Below are 20,524 nucleotides of genomic sequence, written 5' to 3'. Positions count from 1 at the left end.
CAAGCAGCTCCTTGTCCCACACTGTGTAATTGCGCTCAGACTTGTTCAACTTTCTCGAGAAGAAAGCGCACGGTCTCCAATCACCGGCCTTGTCTTGCTGCAAAAGCACGGCACCAATTGCGCGGTCAGAGGCATCTGTCTCCACCCTGAGTGGAGCGTGCGTGTTCACGTGCACCAGCTGCTCCTCCGACGCAAACACCCTCTTCAAACGCTCAAACGCCTTTTGGGCCGCCTCCGACCAGACGAACTTCTTCTTGCCACTCAAACAGTCCGTTATGGGCCCCGCCACCTTGGCAAAGTTGGGAATGAACTTGCGGTAGAAATTGCTGAACCCAAGGAACCGCTGCACATCCTTCTTGTTCCTAGGGCTCTTCCACTCCAGCACCGCCTTCACCTTCTCGCCGTCCATGGCCAACCCCTTGTCGGTTAAACGATAACCCAGGAAGTCCACTTCTCTGGTGTGAAACTGGCATTTCTCGAGCTTGACGTACAGCCTATGCTCCCGCAGCTTCTCCAACACCGCCCTGACGTGACGCACGTGCTCCTCCTCGTTCCTCGAGTAGATCAGGACGTCGTCCAAATAGCAAACACAGTTCCTGTAGAGGAGAGGACCCAGCACGTGATGCATGAAGGCCTGGAAGCAGGGGCTTCCCGCTTGCAAACCGAAGGGCATAACTAAATACTCATAGCTGCCCAGGGGGGTAAACATGGTAGTCTTCCACTCGTCCCCCTCTCGCACTCGTATCAGATTATACGCTCCGCGTAAGTCCAACTTAGTGAAAATCTTGCCCTCGCGCACTCTCGTCAACAAGTCGTCGATGCGGGGCATTGGGAATGTGAGGGGTTGCGTCAAGGAATTCAAAAATCTATAATCCACCACCAGTCTCTTATGGGTGGTGTCTTTCTTGTCCACGAAGAACACAGGACTTCCTCCTACTGCCCGGGACTCCCGTATGAACCCTCGTCTCAGGTTCTTGTCAATGAACTCCTTGAGCTCATCCATCTCCTGATCCGACATGGCATAGAGCTTCCCCGTGGGCAACCTTGCTCCCGGCACCAGGTTGATCTGGCAGTCGTAGGGCCTGTGGGGTGGTAGCCGATCGGCCTCCTTCTCACTGAACACCTCCGCGAATTCTGCGTAGATTTCAGGCAGTACTCCACCCCCACAAATCTGGACCGCTGCTGCCAACACCTTGCCATTGTAGTCACTCCTTCCACCCAGACAATGCCCCATGCAATGTGCTGATCCGAAAGTTAGTGACCTCTGGTGCCAGGCCACCACCGGGTCATGCTGGTTGAGCCAGCTCATGCCCAGTACAATGGGCGGCCCTGCTAAGGTGGTGACATTAAAAGCGATTACTTCCTCATGCCTCCCTATTTTCATGCGCATTGGAGGGGTTTGATGGGCAATTTCCCCTCCCAACAACTTCCTTCCATCGATGGTCGTCACCTGCAACGGAAAGTCTAATGGAAGCAGATGCAACTGATGCTCCAAGGCAAAGTCTCTGCTGAAAAAATCTGCACTGGCACCTGAGTCAATTAAGGCTTCCACCTCCACGGGGTGACCGTTGGGAAGCTCTAGCGTCACCTTAACCACAATGCTGGGCTTGGGCGCTTCTGGCCGGGGCACCTTCACTTCCGTTCCGCCTGGCTGCTGGCCCCTCCTTTCTCCAGCCAGGCTGCCTCGTTTCCCTGTGGTTCCACCTTCTCCCCCTCAGGCTGAACGGTTCCTGCCATGCCCTGCCACCCCCTCCTCTGCGGGCATGATCTCGCAAAATGCCCCGTTTGGGAGCAGACATAGCATTTGAGACCCGTCCGAGGCGCCTTGCCTTCAGCCTTGCGCCCCGCTCCAGGCCCCTGGGAAGGCTTCACAGGCGCCCCCCCAATCTCCATCGGCTCTGGCTGCTGTACTCTGGGCGCATGGCCGGAACTGCCTGGAATACGGTTGCTTAAGAAACGCTCCGCCCTGTGCGATCCCTTCAAACGCGCCCTCTCCTCCAGCCTCACGCCCACGGAGAGAGCGCTCCGCATCAGTTCATTCATGTCCTTCGGCTTAGGACAACGTGCCAACTCGTCCTTCACTTCCTCATTGAGCCCCGCTTCAAATAAGGCTTGGCTCTGTTCGGATGATAAGTCCCAATGCAAGGTATGGCAGAGCATTGAGAATTTTGACCAATAAGCTCTCACGGTCATGGCTCCCTGCTTGAGCGCTAGCAGCTCCTGCCTGGCCACATCTTTCTCGACCGAGGATGTGAACATCGCATCCATAGCATCAAAAAACTGTGTAAGGTCCTGCAGAGCAGCATCCTCTGATGCAATTAAAGGCCTGATCCACGCCCTGGCCTCCGCCTCCAGGTGAGAAATCACAAATGCAACTTTCTCCCCGTCATTGGTGAACTCCGCCTCCTGCAGCTTCAGGGCATACTTTATCTCAGTCTTAAAATTCAAGTAATTCCCGGGGTCCCCACCAAACTTGCTCACCAGCGCCCCCAACTTACGGCCAACCGGTGCCTTCTGCCCCCCCTGGCTCAGCTGCCTGTGTTCCTCCAGACGCGCGCTGAGCCTATCGGCATGGGTCTGTAGCTCACCATTCCTCTGCTGGAGCGCTGCCAGCTGGTTCTCCCTCTCTTCCAGTCGGGCGTTAACCTTCACTGCATAGGCTTCCAAATCCCCCACTCGTTTCTGCAATGCTGCAATCTGCTGGGCCGCCTCTGCCATCCCCTGCTCGTCCGTGCTCATCGTCTGCCGGTAGCAGCCAAAAGATAAGAGGCAAAGGGGAAAAGAAAATAAAACCTCTCACAAACAGCCAGCAGGGATTCCTGGGATGCTGTAACGACGTTCAGTGGCTGTTCATGAGTGAAGCCAAGACACAGGAACTTCTAAGCTAAGTTCTTTATTGTGCTCAAAAAATGTACAGTGAGAGCAAAAGAAACACGTCCATTCCTGACTAGACAGATCCCAGGAATAACTACTTCCTGTTCCTTGCCCAGCAAAACCAGCGTGGGATCCGATGTGGACCCCTCCCTTCCCTGCTTCTGGGCGTGGGAATCTGATCCTCCCCCCAGCCTTCCCCCCGGCCATAAGGCTGCTTCATCGTCTCGCCTCTACCCCTCCTTCCTGCTTCTGCTGGCGTCTCACCACTTGAGGAATGCAGGGGGGAGGAGGAGGAGGAGGAATCTTCGCCTTGAGAACTCTCCCCGCTGGAATATAATTTAGGAGGATCTCGGTAATTATAATGCTCTTTCGCTTTCTCCAGCAGCCCTGGGGGGGGGTTCCTGACAGTAATCAAAGTGCTTTACTGAAACATGGTATGTTCAAGTTCTGAACAGTCTAAAGTTCTTTTTGTTGTTTTTGTTGTTTTTTACATCAGGTGTTGCAAAAATTAGATGAGCAGTGGCCTGTGTGTTTTCATGTTTACAGAATCTGAGAAAGCCATTTGATAAAGGTTCTAGGATGAAAATGTAATAGTGTTGCTGTCTTCCACTTACCCAGTTCCCTACCTCAGTGCAGTGTGATATAAGTACCAAGCAAGTCTGTCTGACTCTGTTACTGTTTTACTGTTTAGCTGTAGATGAACAGAATGCTCAAACCCAAGAACAGGAGAGCTTCCTCTTGGGTCTCTCTACCACTGAAGAGGGAAAGGACTTAAGGAGTGAAAATAAAATCTCCTTACAGTCTTCACACACTGGCAACTATGGATTTCCAAAAGGGAGGAGCCATCGGAAAGGTAAAAACCTTAGTTAACCTTTATTGAAGGCAGCATCTTTATATGTGTCTTTCTGGAGCCTTCTTGGAATTTGTAATATTTCCATAGCCCTGGGTCAGATATTGCTCCAAGTGTTACACCATCCCTTATCAGTTGGATAGTGAGATAAGCAAAGGATGACATGCAGCTTTAAATTCTCAGGTTTTTATGCTGTTTTAGCATTAGATCATCTCAGCCTAGAGTTCCTGAACCAGCTTGTGGTTGTTATTATGACCTTAGATATAGGGCTAGGAGCTAAGCTATTAGGATTCAGGATTTGCAGTACATAGTTTAGTAGCAGCTGTTAATAAGCTCAGCTGTGTTTCTCCCTTGAATGCTATTCACTCTCTTTATTCTGAATAACCATAAATTTAAAATGCATTGGTCAATAGGGCAAAGGAATCCACAGAAGTCAGAAAAGGCTTCTTTTCAAAAGCATCAAAATTTCACAAAGTCTGTGGAATTGTAAATATTTATAACACACTTAAGTAATTAATAGTTCTTCCACAAGTCCCTTTGTTTCATTAAAAGCATAACTTAGTATAGTTTCCAAAACAACCCATTATTTAGTTTTTAATAGAAGCTTGTCCTCAATTCCATATACTTACAGATCTCCTTGGACTTTCAGATATTTTAATTATGACAACGATCTCTTAGATTGAATGTGCAGTATTTTAATATTGGCTTCAACGTCATGATGGGTCTTTCGTAGAACACTTTCAGTGTTGGCTAGAATATGTTAGACAATAACAGAAGGGTACAGGAAATCATGGCAGAGAGAACTGCATAGTATTTGTTAGTTTAAGTTTCTTTTATATTTTGAACTGGGAGCACTTCAGAATGTCTTTATTCCAGCTAAGGCTTGTTCTTTGGCTACAATATAAAAACCTATAAAGAATCTGCTAAGATTAAGAGTACCTAGGTGAAAATGTTGGTTTTCATAGCACAATTTGTAACTAACAAACAGTATGTCCCACTACACCTAAGTTTTCTGTTCATCGTTTCATAGCATTCTAATGGTACCTGTGATTTTTGTTGTATTTTATAGTTATCAAGTCTCCTTGTGAAAGATTAATAAGTAAAGGAACTTTATCAGTGGGAAGCTCTGCCTCACTTCCTCCCCAGGCAGGAAATCGGGATAATCTGCCAATGCTGAATGCAAAGATCATCTACCCCAGTGAGTGCAACAACACTCTTCCCATCTAGCTAAACCAGAGATGACCTCTTCTGGCACTGAGGACATAACATGGTTTTTCTGTAATCCATTACTGATGGATTAGCTCCTTCTACCACCCCAGAAAGGCAGGGAACACATAGCCAAATTTTGGGTCCTAGACTAGGTTACCTGACTCTGCTCCCAGTTTGTTCCCTGCCTTGCCCAGTACAGCATCCCTCTCTTTATTATTATTTTATTTATATTTTCATTATGTATTAAATGTATATACCGCCCTTCGTCCAAGAATCACAGGGCAGTTTACAGTATAAAAACACAAAACTACATAATGTAATAACAAACAAACAATTATCCCCCCTTCTGTTTAAAAGGCCATACAGTGGTACCTCAGGTTACAGACGCTTCAGGTTACAAACGCTTTAGGTTACAGACTCCGCTAACCCAGAAATAACGCTTCAGGTTAAGAACTTTGCTTCAGGATAAGAACAGAAATTGTGCTCTGGTGGCGCAGCGACAGTGGGAGGTCCTATTAGCTAAAGTAGTGCTTCAGGTTAAGAACAGTTTCGGGTTAAGAACGGACCTCCAGAACAAATTAAGTTCTTAACCTGAGGTACCACTGTAGATTGTTTTATTATCCAGAGGCCTGGGAATATTTTCACCTGGTGCCTAAAAATATTTAATGAAGGCACCAGGTGAGCCTCTCTGGGGAGAGCATTCCACAGATGGGGAGCCACCGAAGAAAAGACCTGTTCTTGTGTTTCCACCTTCCAGACCTCTTGCGGCGGGGGCACACGAATTAAGTTCCTTTCCATTTTTTTATTTTTCTCTCCAACATAACCCCTGCTCCTTTTATATCTGTCTTCTTTGTTAGCTTGAGATATTTTTTTCTGTAACATCTCCTTTTATCTACTACTGGAAAGGGGGCATGTATAGTAAAGCTATAGCCCATCTGTGAGAACAAGTATGGAATTAGGGTACACTGCTTAAAACTTCCAGATTTTCAAAATCTTACTCTTAAGATGAACTGATCATCACCAGGAAAGCTAATTGTTGTTCAGAGGGGGGGGGGGGAATAAACCAACTGGTTTTTAACAAGAGCTATGCTATACAAACAATGAGGTCTGTTATTCAGTATTTAGAGGCACATGTCAATAACTGCAGGATTGAAGCAGTATTTACAAGCTACTGCTTTATAGTGGCCCATTTTACTTACATATCTGTTTTGGGGCCACATGCATGCATTTCCATATAAATTCTGAAGATTTTCCTTATAGGAGTTGGGCAGCTGAGCGGGTCCCACTTCAGAACAAAATCTTGGACATGTTTTTCCTAGCTTTCTAACCAAACTAGACATAAGTTTAAATTTGTGTTTGAATTTAATGTGCATTAAAAAATATGGATAGCTACTGAAGAGAGAAGGTGACTGATAAATGTGGATTGCAGCATACAAGGATTTTGGGTCATTCGGGGGTTAACACTTTCATCCCTTCTGTGGTCCTGAAGAAAATCTTTCATTTGAAGTTGCTATATGTATTGAGAGGAAATCTACCATTGGCATCAGCAGAGGATTTTTTCCCCATTGCAGCTTGAAAATTATTTTTGTTGGGACCACAGTTGGAGAAGTAAGTGTTAAACTCCCCCTTCCACATGTACTGCAATCCCAATAATTATCAGCTGCTGCCCCAATCTAAATTTTCTAAAAAATATGCATGTTAAATGTAAACATCATACATATTTAATATCACATCTAGTTTGATATCATTAAATCAAAATATATGGTAGTGTTTTTTCTCAGACACACATAAATTGTTCATAGGAATTAGAAAACGTCTTTGCTTTAATCTGCTTCTGTGTTGGATTTAAGGACTAAGGCTGGAGTTAATCATAGGTCTAAATTCCTGTTTTTTCCTCATTGTTCAGCAACAGTGAAAGTGTGAGATAATGTTTCATGCTCCAGAAGTGACATCCTGTTGGTTTTGGAGGTAAAATAGATCCTGTTTTGCCAATTGAAAATATGCTGTGTCCTGCATACTTCATAAACTCCTTGCAGTTTCCTGTAAGTTTTGTATTCTGTTGACAGATATCCGTGCTGGGGCATCTGGTTCTCTACCTGGAGGCTCTGTCATCAGCCGGTTGTTGATCAATGCAGACCCGTTTAACTCTGAGCCAGAAAATCTGTGAGTATTTAAATAAGAGTGAAGGGAATTGAATTCCCTTTGCCACTGTATTACTGAGGAATAAATCATTTTAACAGCAAGTAGAACATTTTTCTTACAGTGTAGACAAGGCAAGACAGTCTCTACGAAGCTTGTCTAGTATTTTGATTTTGCAGAAATGGTAACACTGAAAACAGCCATGTTTTTTAAAATATATGACTTTACTTACTAACATGCTTATCTGAATTCTAGCAAAGTCTCCCTCCATCATGATGGCTGGTCTCATATTAAACATTATGTGTGGGTTCTGTTCCAGGCCCACACGAGCATACACGAAACCGCCTATAATAGGGAGCACCCTGGAGAGTCCTAGTGGCTCTTGAGGAGACCCACCCCAGAGCCTCTTCAGGCTCCAAGGTGGATCTCCTCACAAGCTGGAGGGACAGCAGGGCTTTGTGGAGCTGTTCAGCCTCACCGCCCAACAGCTGACGTGAGGGATAGCACAGCAACAGTTGCCACTTCCCTGCACATCAGTTGAGGAAGCCCTGCTGCCCCTCTGGCTTGTGCGGAGACCCTCCCCGAAGCCCAAAGAGGACACCCTCTTCGCAAATAGAGGACACAAGTAGAGCACATGTATATGGGGAGTTGCCTGTAATATGTTTCAGTTTTTTTTAAAGTGACAGAAACTGCCAGTTGTGGTGGGAAAGCTGACTATGTTCTTCTGGCTAAGAGGTTTCTAAAACTTTCCCTAGAATCACAGACTTGTTGAGTTGAAAGGGACCCTGAGGATCATGTAGTTCCCCACCTGCAATGTAGGAATATGCAACTGTCCCATACGGGGATCAAACCTGCAACCTTGTTATTATCAGCATCATGCTCTAACCAACTGAGCTATCCAGTTATTTTTGTACCCAAGAAGGAAATGGAAAGAAATTTTATTTTGCTTCTCTTTGTTTTAGGTTCTTGAGTCATTTGTTATTGAAATAGGAGACATAATCCAGAGGCTCCCTCTGACAGGCTTTATTCCTAGTGCACAGGTGGACAGCTCATTCATATACAATGGCCATATTGGGAAGCTGCAGAAAATGGGCTTATCCACAGGGGCATATGGAGAATGCTGAAATATCCCATCACTTTAAATCAAAGGTGTCTCTCTTGCTCTTTATAGTGATTGTTACGTAGAGAAATGTGTGATGAATAACTATTTTGGAATCGGACTGGATGCAAAGATCTCTTTGGACTTCAACAACAAGCGTGACGAGCATCCAGAAAAGTGCAGGTAATCAATCATTTGTGGAGCTGTTTTATACATTTTAAAAACCTGTATCCTGTTGTGTCAACTACAGTTATAAATCTCCTTCACAAGCTACTTGACTGTGCAAAGCACTATTCAATGGTAGCATTTAACTAAAAAGAAATTTCAGCATACTGGGTAATTTGTTTCTTCAGCTTCTTCATAACAAGCAGGCTTTGATAGGAATTGGATACAGCACTTCTTTTATTTCACAACTGCTTTGACAGATGTGCTTATAAGGCTACTTTTACTTCTAAAGAACTGCAAACCATAGGCAGAGTGCTTTGATGATTTGTGCTGCTAGGTCCAACAATTTCCCCCCAAAGTTATTTATTTCCAGAGAAACCAATTATAATTTACCACATTTTTGGTCAACAACAACAACAACAACAATAATAATTTATACCCCAGCCACTCTGGGCGGCTTCCAACAGAACATTAAAATGCAGTAATCTATTAAACATTAAAAGCCTCCCTAAACAGGGCTGCCTTCAGATGTCTTCTAAAAGTCTGGTAGTTGTTTTTCTCTTGACATCTGGTGGGAGGGCGTTCCATAGGGTGGTTGCCACTACCGAGAAGGCCCTCTGTCTGGTTCCCTGTAACTTGGCTGCTCATAGTGAGGGAACTGCCAGAAGGCCCTCGGCACTGGACCTCAGTGTCCAGGCAGAACTATGGGGGTGGAGACGCTCCTTCAGGTATACTGGACCAAGGCCGTTTAGGGCTTTAAAGGTCAGCACCAGCACTTTGAATTGTGCTCGGAAACATACTGGGAGCCAATGTAGGTCTTTCAAGACCGGTGTTATGTGCTCTCAGCGGCCGCTCCCAGTCACCAGTCTAGCTGCCGCATTCTGGATTAGTTGTAGTTTCTGGGTCACCTTCAAAGGTAGCCCCACATAGAGTGCGTTGCAGTAATCCAAGCAAGAGATAACTAGAGCATGCACCACTCTGGCGAGACAGTCCGCGGGCAGGTAGGGTCTCAGCCTGTGTGCCAGATGGAGCTGGTAGACAGCTGCCCTAGATACGGAATTAACCTGCGCCTCCATGGACAGCTGTGAGTCCAAAATGACTCCCAGGCTGCACACCTGGTCCTTCAGGGGCACAGTTACCCCATTCAGGACCAGGGAGTCCCCCACACCCGCCCACCTCCTGTCCCCCCAAAACAGTACTTCTGTCTTGTCAAGATTCAACCTCAATTTTTTAGCCGCCATCCATCCTCCAGACACTCACAAAGGACCTTCACTGGTTCTGATTTGAAAGAGAGGTAGGGCTGGGTATCATCTGCATACTGATGAACACCCTTTAATCCTTTAATACTTCTTGCTGATAGTGGATAAAGTATTTCAGTGTCTGGCTTTTGTTTTCTATCAGGCAGCGAGGTTTCATTTGAACATCATAGTATAAATTAGAGTGCAATTTGTGGTCCATTGCACCACTTGATTCTTTGCTTTCCATTTTCAGAAGTCGTACGAAGAACATGATGTGGTACGGAGTTCTTGGAACAAAGGAGCTGCTACACAGAACTTACAAAAACTTAGAACAAAAAGTTTTGCTAGAGGTAATGAGTAGTCCTTAGCCTCCTTGGTTTATGCAAACATGAAATTATTTGTTTGCTATCATGCACCATTAGCCTAACTTGCATGATTCATGCTTCCCTGCTTCCTTACCCTAGAGCTTAACTCCTGATTTATGAGTTATTACAGGATTTGTCTGCTAGCACAGCAGCTTCACTGTTCTCTTACTAGTCTGAGCTGCTTTAATTAAATAATTGAATGGGTGTTATTTAGCCTCTTGTTGCTTGGTTTTTTAACTTGCCCTGATACTTCATCATCTGGTGCTCCCTGTTTGCTTGTGAACTCTTCCCAAACCCCCAAACTGCAATTGGGTTTTAAAAATCCTTCCTATTGACTACAATAGAAGGTTTCATTCAAGTTTAATTGTAATGGTGGAGGAGCTGTTTTGACAGTGGTGGTCACAGCTGAGGAGGGGAGAATTAATTATCCCTTTCCAATTGTGAACCCCAAATCACCCTACCCCAACTGCAGTTAGGTCTTAAATAAGTCTTCTGTCGACTGCAATCAAAAGGGTTTTTTTTAAGTTTAATTGTTGCAGGTAGAAGGTTCTTCTTGAATAATGCAGCTGGGTAGGGATTGAATAACCACCCCCAGATGTAATCTCCAACAATATTTCCCCTTGTTATTAAGCTTTAAAAAGCTTCCAAATGCTCTAAATAAATACATGCTTTTTTCAAGTCTAATTGCTGGGGGGCAGGGGTGATATGTGTGGGCATGTGCATTGTGTGTACCGTGTTTCCCCTATTTTAAGACACCATTTTATATCTCCCCCCCCCCAAGAAAACACACTATGGCTTATTTTCAGGGGATGTCTTATTTTTATTACGTACGCACGCACAGAACAACAGTGCTGGAAACTTACCAAGCGACGGCTCTGCTGCGAGGCTCCTGGGGAGCCAGTTAGTCCACCTTGTCCCTGAAGGCTGGAGGGATTTTATTCATTCCCTCCCCTTTGGGGGGAGCAACAGCCAACAGAGAGTTATGGCTTTCCCTCCTCCAGCTCAGCCCGGCCGCAGGTGGCTCATTGCTGCATTGTGTGCTCCGGTTGTGCCCGGTGCGCCCACCTCGCTAACTGACCTGAGCAACAAGCGGGAGCCAGAGCGGGTGGCTGGAGAGAGTGAGGCGGGCGCTGGGCTCAGCCCCCAGCATTTAAAGGCACAGCTCTCCCTGGAGGGAGGCGGGTGTGCGCTTTCTCGGCCGGCCGCCTGCTTGCTTTTTGTTCCCCAAACGCACCAAAGTCTCGCTGCTCAAAGAAAAAAAAAACCCCGAGCCATATGCAGTCAGAATCGGAAAGTACTGAGTTGGTGCGGAGGTTGCCAACTTTAAAAAACAGGAAATTGAGCGGAGGGTGGAGGCAGACTGCTTCATAAGCACATGAGAAGCAGGATCAGGCTGGAGCTGTTGCCGGGAGGCGCCGCATCCAGCCCTGCCTCTTCCTGGGCGCCCTCCAGAACTGTGCCTAGCTGGCTTATTTTGGGGGTACAGCTTATATTTCGCAAATGCGAAAAATCCTGCTATGGCTTATTTTATGACTACATCTTAAAATAGGGGAAACACAGTATATACCTATGTGTTGGGGGAGGGTTGGCCACACCCACTTTTGTCTCAGCCACACCAACCACTGTCATGCAGCCCTTGGAAGGTTGACCAAGAGAAAACGAGGTCCTGTGTCTGAAAGAGGTTTCTCACCCTGAGATAAACTCTGATTAATTGCCAATCTCTTAAGCACTTTTAAAGGCAGGTAACTTACTGATTCTTGAAACCTGTGGAATCTTACACACTACATACAATTTTATTTATATAATGCAGTGTGATGGACGTCCAATTCCTTTGCCCAGTCTTCAGGGAATTGCCGTACTCAACATTCCCAGCTATGCAGGAGGCACCAACTTCTGGGGGGGCACTAAGGAAGATGATGTGAGTACTTTTAAAATTTTGCAAATGAAGGTGGCATTCACATTCCATTTCTTCTTCTTTGTACTAAAAACCTTCAAATGAAACACTGATAGCTAGAGAGTTTTAGATACCTGTTTGTTTTAATATGAGTGCTACATTGTAATGTTATCTATGGGCATGGGCTAAGATTGCACAAATGCTGTTTTTCTGAGGAATTGGTTGCATGATTTTGGCCTGTATGAATATAATTCAGTGTGTGTAAACTCAAATGTAACATCCACAGATTCCGGAGTTGGGGCAGATGATCCTGGGATATACAAGCACACTCTCACTTGCCACCACAAGATGGGTCAGATTGAGGGGAATGTATCCACCAGTCCAGCCAAAGATCTCCTGGTTTTTAATGCTGATATGTTCGTTTGGTTGATTGCCAGTGTCTGCTGATTATCTCTCGTCATTCTTCTCCACTAGGCAGCAGCACTACTTGATTTATTACTATACTAGCAGCAACTAGGTTGGGGTATAGGGAGAGAGAGATGTCAGGAGGATATATAGCGGTGTCTTGCCCTGACATTATTGAGACGCAAAGGAGGCCATTATAACTGAAGCTCACGCTGGATTAGTTTCTCTTTCTTTGTTTCTCTTAGACATTTACAGCTCCTTCTTTCGATGACAAGATCCTGGAAGTGGTAGCAGTGTTTGGTAGTATGCAAATGGCTGTCTCACGTGTGATTAACCTACAGCATCACCGAATTGCCCAGGTATCTGTCGGGAGCCGGAGTCAGGCATAGGTCAGCAATAAAACACCCAGTGTCGGTGAAGTTAGCTCTATATTCAAAGAAACCCAAAGAGTGCAGGCTTGGTGATCACAGCAACTCTTCCCAGTAGGTCTTGCCCAAAGGAGGCAGTTGCGAGGACTGAAGGTCCCAGCCTTTCCACCACTCCCTAAGACTCCTCTTCCTCGTGGTCTTTCCAAAGAAATTTCAGGCTCCTTCATCTATTCTCTCATTGCTCTGCTCTCTTCATTCCTCTGTGTGTTCTGGGAGACCAGAGGGGCGGGGAGCTGGTCGCAGCAGGAGGGAGAGACTCATTGGATTCTTCAGCAGCCTGCCTCATCTTTGTCTCCTGGCCCCCTGCCTCTCCTGCCTCTGATTCTGAACTGATCTCTGCCCCAGCCTCTTCCTGCTTACTAAACCCTGTTGCCTTTTCAGCTTCTGACACCACCTCCTCCTAGTCTGTCCCTTCTTCTCCCTCTGACCACTCATTGTTTTCCCACCACTAATCCCCTGGCTCTGAGCCTTCTTCCTTGGGTTCCCTTGTGGGTTCCCCTGCTGGTGTCTCCCACCCCGCCTCTGCATCCAGCCAGTCCATGCTGCTTACTATTCTGCTTGCAGTCCACAGGAGATTTTGCACATTACCTGTTTATCTTTGAGAGAACCAAAGAGTTATTGTCTGTTCTATAAAGCCTATAGCCTATAAGTCTGCATTCAGTGGTTGATATAAGGTTCAAGGCTAATAAAGGCAGTGATCAACAGCATTCAGCATAGGCTGGTTTCTCAGTATTGCACTGAGCTGGGTAGAACTTACAAATTCAAATTCTCATCTAGCAGCACCAGAGGAAACAAGCTGGGGAAACTGTTAGTTACTGTGGGACATAGGGAGATACTTGGGCTGCTGTAAAGAAAACATGACATGCTGTATGATTTAGGATGCGTTTAACACAAGGATTTCTCATAGTGCCGGACAGTGAAGATAGCAATCTTGGGAGACGAAGGAGTTCCTGTGCAAGTTGATGGAGAGGCCTGGATCCAACCTCCAGGATATATTTGGATTGTTCATAAAAACAGGGCACAGACACTAACCAGAGATAGGGTAAGAGGAACTTTCTTATACTTTGAGAGATGAACCTACCAAGCAAAAGAGAAATCAGAGCTCCTCCACTCCAAGGCTGATGTGGAATATCTTGTCATCCTGCCAGTGGGCTTGGTCTGCTGTGTGATACTGAGGGAGAGGACCCTGATTGTGGGATTCCCTTCCCATGGAAGTGCAGATGGAAACAGTTTTGATATGTTATCACTGGGTAATGGAAGCTTATATGTTCTCCCAGGCCTTTAAGGGAAATTAGTGGATGCTATTTTATATTGTAGGTTTTTCCTGTAGTATTTTATTAATGATTGGTTTTAAGTATTGCATATAATTGTTCATGAATGTGATATATTTGTGCTGAATGGAATAAATTATGTTAGAAACTACCCTGAGATCACTACATGTGATGAAGGTTGGTCTAAAAATCTTGTAAATAAAATCATGATAGATTTTACAGAGATGGGGGGAAATGTTTCTGTGTATGCAGAAAGTATAGTATAAAGATATCAGCTTCTCCTAAATAATCACTGATGGCTTGGAATAGTAATAGCCTCCCTTTTTTCCAGGCGTTTGAGAGCACCCTAAAGTCTTGGGAAGACAAACAAAAATGTGAGCTGCCCCGCCCTGCTTCTTTCTCCCTGCATCCAGAGATTATATCTGAAGAAGAGTCCACCCAGATCAATCAGTTTTGCCAAGCAGCAGGCACTCTGATTCACAGGTGAGGCCATTTTCTTTTCTTCTCGGGTTCATTTGGAGGTGATGGTGCCAGAATGAGACAACAGCCCAGAAAGTTTATGCTATTGCTTTCTTCATCCCTCCCCTTCCCTCCTGCAGCATTCGGGAAATAGCCCAATCGTACCAGGACATGGAACAAGAACTTGCTCATGCAGTCAATGCTAGCTCCAAGTCTATGGACAAAGTATATGCCAAGTCCAAGTCTACAGAGGTATGGGGGGGTTCTCTTTGTCTGAACCCAATTTCTTCCTATTGTTTGGGCTCTTTTATTTAGTTTTATATTGGTTTGGAATTTCAGACCTCCAGTCCTAATGCTTATGGTCTTTCCACAGGGCCTGAACTGCAACCTTGTTGTAGAGATGGTGAATAATATTAAAGCCCTGCATAATGAAACGGAACTGCTCCTGGCTGGCAAAATGGCCCTGGTAAGGGATAAATAGCAGGAAAGATGTCTGTTTTATTTCTGTTACCTTTTTTGCCCTTGCTGAGAACATAATTCTCCCTGTTTTTTCAAGTCCACAGCTAGGCACTCACACAGTTGACAGTGCTTTTACCTCCCTCATCTGGTCCCTAAAAATTGTTGTTGCCTATTTCTGCAGTTTAGCAACATTAGATCCATGGTTTTATCTTCCATGATGCAGCTAGCACATGCTAGAACTCTTTAGAATAATACATACCAATATATTCTAGAAATATAATTCCATTTGTCAGAAGAAAAATGACAGCAGTTATTTAGAATAATAGTTTGCCTGGATGTTCAGTAAACAAAAATGTGTTTCATTGCTAACCCTTTTGGTCCATGGGCACATTTGCAAACCATAGAAACTGTATACACACCACACACACATTGCAACCACATGTATTCCTCCCATTGCCAGAAGTTAGGTTCAATGTGTGTGTATTTTGCAAAATGTAGTGTAGTGGAGGAGTGATCTTCTTGGACAGTGCAGCTGAGAAGTCCAGAGTTAACCTTTCCTCCACTCCATTCTCCAGGAAGATCACACACCCTGCAACAATTAGGCTTCTATTGGAACAAAGAAAGGTTCTTTCAAGCCTAATTGTGGCAGAAGTATCTTTTGTCCAGAAGAAGGGATGACAGCTGGGGAAGGGAAAGTCAAACCCAGCTGCTGCAGCACCCCTACGCAGGGGCGTACAAAGTGGGGGGGGGGGGCGGGGGACCGCCCCCGGTGCCACTTTTGGGAGGTTGACAAGATAGCCCCTGTCTCCCCCCAGCTGTAGAGTGGCCGAGGACACACACAGTCAGTATGTCCATACGGGCTGCCTCTCGCACAGCGACCATATGGGATGCCGTGCATGCGTCACTGGACAGTTCGCCCCGCTCCTCGGCGTCCTACCCCGGGTGCCGGAGAGGGTTCCTCCACCACTGCCCCTCCACCCAGCAAAATAACATCTCCATTGTAATTGGGCTTGACAAAGTAGAAGGCTTTTTTTAAAGCCAAATTACAGCACGAGGATGGTCGTAGCTTGGAAGGTATGAGTTAACATTTGGACAATCATATCTTGGCTAAGATGTGAATGAGATTTTTGCATGTGTACAGAGCTCCTTCAGTCCTTCCTTCACACAAGGTGCAATTAAACTATAGCTCCTTGTTTCATTTATTCCAGGAAACTAGTTACCAACTTTTGAACAAGCCTGATCTTAAACTACCGTTTGAAGTTGGTATAAAATCCTGGCTTATTTGAATCTGGTAACCATATTTTTCCTTGTTTAGACAAAATAGGAAATTACAGTTAATTAGGAACTCTCTGGTTGTCTTGATAGTGGTTAGATAGTTCTCCAATAGGTTGTGCAGCTCTTAGATGTGCTTTATTTCTGATGCAGCAGTTGGATCCCCCACAGAAGGAGCAGCTCCTAGCAGCGCTGGCAGAAATGGACTTTCATATGAGGAAGCTAGCAGACATTCCTTGGCTGTGGCAGCTAATGGAACCCAGTGATGAAGAGGTAATGTCAGATGAGGAGGGTAGAGCTATTGGGAGCCTTTCGTTGTGATTTGTTACTGGGATTGCACAGGAAAGTGAGAGTAATCGGCTTGGTCCTTCCTCTTTCAAAGCATCCTGAGCTAATCTGAATAAAATTAATGTAACTAAATTAAATTAAATTAAATTAGTTGAGATGGCAATTTTTCACTTCTCTCCTAAAAAAAACTTACTCATACGCATTCCTTATCATGAAATATCTATATTGTTATTCTCCCCACCCTGCAGAACCAAATGCTGGATTATTCTAAACGCAGCCGGAGTGGCAAATTTCGTCTGGTGACAAAGTTTAAAAAGGAGAAGAACAACAAGAATAAAGAAACCCGTAGCAGCTTGGGATTGCCGGGTACCGCCAGTCTGTGTATTTCCTCTTCGCCCTTCTTCACATATGTAGCCATATGTGCACCTGCACATCTGCGCCCCCACTAAATGCAAAAACCCTTCTCTTCTGCCTCTCTCTGAACACTCCCTACTTCTCCTCCCACACTCTTTTGTGTTTGACCCTTTCATTTATTTTATCAGGTATCTTACATTCCCATAGCAGTATTTTCCCCTTAGCAAAATAACACACTTGCTGGGTTCTCTCCTAGAAGATGTACAGCACTAATATATATATATATATATATATATATATATATATAAACTGAGAACATCCTTCAAAGAGACCTTCAGTCACTTTCAAAGGCAATTAATTCAAGGATTTGTAGTTTTAGATAGCAAAAGGACTGTGGAGCCCAAGTCCGCATAACTCCAGATCTCCTGCTGCTAATGCTCACTGATTTGGTTAATGATTTTCTCTCATTGATTCACTCTCAGTCTTCAATCAAGTTCTCATGTCTAAATGTCTGGGGATTCTGCATCATCACTGGTGCATCCCTAGCTTTAATCCTTATTGATTAGTGTGATATTAAAAATAGCCCCTTGAAATCAGTAATTCAAATGGTATCAGAATACTTCCTTTCCAGCTGGGTTAGTTGATTTGTTGACTTCTATTCTTTCTTATGAAAACATTCTGGCTTTTACACCTGTAAATTCTGTTGGTTCCATGGTGCTAATAGTACCATCCTCTCTCCCATTAATTTTGTGGCATATCTGTATTCTCTCCCTTTCCTCTGGACTTTAAGGTTCTATTTGCTCTTCTTTTATTTTGAGGCTAGTGGAGAGGCTGTATGTGATCATGACAAAGCTTCTTTCCCTTTAGAGGAACAAAAAGGCATTGCCACTGTGCCTATAAGGGACGCAAATGAGTTTGCTAACCAAGAATATGTGCAACAAGACTTGTTGCCTTGAAAAGAAGTGACAAAAGTATCAGGGTTTCTATTTCCTTTATTCATTAGGGAACAGATGGATTGGGTTCTGACTATTGTATCTTGTCTTAATAAGATGGGGGGTGGAGGTGGAGGTGAATGATCCCTTTCCCCATGCATGCAGTCCCTTCTCTTCTCCCTTCACAGCACACCAGAATAATATACGGTACCCAAGTCTCTAGCTGACTGTAGCTTCTAATTAGGAAGCATCTGTTCTAACCAGGAAACTATAGTTACCATCTCTGGAACAAGCCAGGATCTTAACCATGGTTGGTTCAAAAACTGGTAGCCATAGTTTCCCTGTTCGGTTTCCACATTTAATTCATGTATGCTACAAAGGAAGGAGAAGGGGCTATATTCTTGGACAAAAGACTTTTTCTTATCCCAGCTTGTTAAGCTAAAATAGAATAACCCAAATACAGCCACTATGGCCCAGGATGACTGGATAAAGGTAAAGTTTTTTAAAAGGGCGAGTAAAGGTTTACAGAAAAGGCAAGTAACAGGATATATATGATAACTATGTGTAAGATTATAATGGTGTGCAGAAAGTGGATTCTAGACTAAGGGCCACCTGATGAAGCTGATGCTGAAAAATTCAGGACAAACAAAAGGAAGTACTTCTTCACGTAGCACAACTATGGAGACCACTCCCACAAGATGTACTGTAGACATCAACTTTAAAAGAGGATTAGACAAATTCATGGAGGATGCCTCTGAATACCTGTGTCTTGGGACCACAAGTGCTGTTGCCCTCAGGTCCTGCTTGCAGGCTTCCCATTCATTTGCTCTTGTGAAAACAGGATGCTGGACCAGACGGACCTTTGACTTGATCCAGCAGGGCTTTTCTTACTTTCTTGAGTCTAGTTCTGCTCCCCTTCTCCATATCTTATACTATAATTCTGAGGTTTTTCTCCATTTGGGCATTGCGTTCCATGCAGGTTAGGGGGGGAAGGTAGGGAAGAAGTTGCATAAGCCTGAAAACCAGGTTCTGTTTTCACTGTGCATAGAAAATCCAGGGTGTATGTTTTTGTATCAATTTGAACAGATCCAAAGGTGCAGAGTACACATTTTTAAAGATGGCATTTTGCACTATTTCTGTGAATGTCCAGATTTGTCTTGTGGCAAACTGATATTCACCTTAGCTGAATTACTTGATAGTTTTGTGCACATTCACACATTTTATCCTGTTAAGTTGCTGGTCAAACAGTGTGGCAAGCATCCATTCAGGCAGTATCCATATCTGTCGGAATACGCTGCACGGATCCGCTATAGGATCCACATTTATTTAATTGTTTAATGAGGTTTTCAGGAACTACTTTTGGTATTATTACGCGCAAAAGCGAAAGCAAAAGTAAGAATGAATGGTTTGGTTCACCAATGAGATTAATCCGCCTTTATTTCATAGTTCCGGTCATGTTCAAAGTTATTAATGAGCGTTAAACTTGCTTCCCGCCTTTTTGGAGGGCAGCAACAGTGATTTTATTGGTTGAGGCATTGATCATGATGTCACGTTTGTTCCTAAATAAAAGGCTGAGGCTCCCCGCTTAGGCACGTTCAGTTTGGGTTAGTCGATGTTCTTTCCGTTTTGCTTTAGTTGGGTTTTAGTTGAAGTCAAGTTTAGTTTAAGGGATTAGGAGCGGGCTGGATGGGTTGGATGGGTTTTTCCTTTAGTTAGAGTTAGATCGCGGAAGATCATTCGGTTTAGCTTTAGTTAGGTTTCTTTAGGTTTAGCCTAGGGCTAGGCTTGCGGAAGATATTTCGGTTTTAGTTTATTTAGTTAGCCTCGCGGAAGATTGGGCGCGCAGGGACTTTGAGCTTAGGAGAACTTAGCTTAGGGGACGAGCCTACGCGGGTTCTGCCAAGGCCACTAAAGATATAACCGGTGTCTGTCTTTCTTTGGGGCAAAAGAGGGAGTAAAAGGTTTAGAGTAAAAATTTTAATTTCCTTAAGTTGGTCTATCTATTCAGAGTCAGGGCATATTCTATTTCTCGAGGCAACATTCTTCTTTAAAAGGCAATTAAGAACTCATGCACCTTCGGAGTCATCACCCGGCTTACTCAACCTTCAGATTGTGAGACCTGGCCGGCGCCCGTGCTCAAAAGCACGTGGAACGCTGGCCGCATTCCCCGCTACTGGTACCTCGTGCATGAGCAGTCCAAGTTTGTGCACGAGGAGCTCCAGCACCCAAACCCCGACACATATCAGTAGCACAAAATCAATCCTAGTTAAAAACAGCTTCCACTACATCCAGCCGCCATTTAAAACCATGTCTTGTCTTGTAATCTTGCTTCCTTTCTCTTGCTCTGGAATTGTTGAATCACTTGTTATTCATTCTACTATGAGGTTTAGTATTGTTTCCCCTTCTCTTTTGATCTACTTCGGTGTTTGCTGGTGATCACCTTTTTCTCTCCTCTGGGCTTTTGGGTACTCAACACACTCCTGCTTTTCCATCTCTGACAGTTCACCTCTGGGGAACGGAGGAGGTTGCGGCCTGGCTTGAGCACCTCAGTCTTTGTGAGTATAAGGATATCTTCATCCGGCATGACGTCCGGGGCTCTGAGCTCCTGCATCTTGAACGGAGAGACCTCAAGGTACTTCATGAGCGACTTATCAAGAATAGCCATCTACATTTGCATGGCCGTCTGTGCTGACTGTGCTTGGAGCTGGTCTGCGTACTCTCCGTTCTAGGTGGCTTTAGACAGAGTAACAAGAGTATTTTACAGCTGTGGGCTAGCAGGGTCAGATCAGACAGGAAAACTCTTCGTCCCGAACCCAAGCCTTT

At 44.8% G+C, this 20,524-nt stretch overlaps 1 protein-coding gene across 6 annotated transcripts in view; it reads left to right on the top strand.

The window, feature by feature from the left end:
* The window catches only part of DGKD (diacylglycerol kinase delta), an 81,978-nt gene that overhangs the window by 56,769 nt on the left and 4,685 nt on the right, over window positions 1–20,524 (top strand). For 4 of the 6 annotated variants that reach the window (XM_033149997.1, XM_033149996.1, XM_033150001.1 and 1 more), the window contains 14 exons: window positions 3,566–3,727; window positions 4,794–4,922; window positions 7,000–7,096; window positions 8,244–8,354; window positions 9,828–9,924; window positions 11,750–11,857; window positions 12,484–12,597; window positions 13,574–13,708; window positions 14,269–14,420; window positions 14,537–14,648; window positions 14,770–14,862; window positions 16,281–16,400; window positions 16,664–16,781; window positions 20,203–20,333. In XM_033149997.1, the coding sequence (XP_033005888.1) occupies window positions 3,566–3,727; window positions 4,794–4,922; window positions 7,000–7,096; window positions 8,244–8,354; window positions 9,828–9,924; window positions 11,750–11,857; window positions 12,484–12,597; window positions 13,574–13,708; window positions 14,269–14,420; window positions 14,537–14,648; window positions 14,770–14,862; window positions 16,281–16,400; window positions 16,664–16,781; window positions 20,203–20,333 (1,679 nt within the window). The remainder of the gene's footprint in view (window positions 1–3,565; window positions 3,728–4,793; window positions 4,923–6,999; window positions 7,097–8,243; window positions 8,355–9,827; window positions 9,925–11,749; window positions 11,858–12,483; window positions 12,598–13,573; window positions 13,709–14,268; window positions 14,421–14,536; window positions 14,649–14,769; window positions 14,863–16,280; window positions 16,401–16,663; window positions 16,782–20,202; window positions 20,334–20,524) is intronic. The other 2 variants (XM_033149998.1, XM_033149999.1) reach the window with 2 other exon arrangements.

The sequence above is a fragment of the Lacerta agilis genome, chromosome 5 (assembly GCF_009819535.1).
Source record: "Lacerta agilis isolate rLacAgi1 chromosome 5, rLacAgi1.pri, whole genome shotgun sequence".
Classification (NCBI taxonomy): Eukaryota; Metazoa; Chordata; class Lepidosauria; order Squamata; family Lacertidae; genus Lacerta; species Lacerta agilis.
This window is presented reverse-complemented; position numbering and strand designations above follow the sequence as displayed.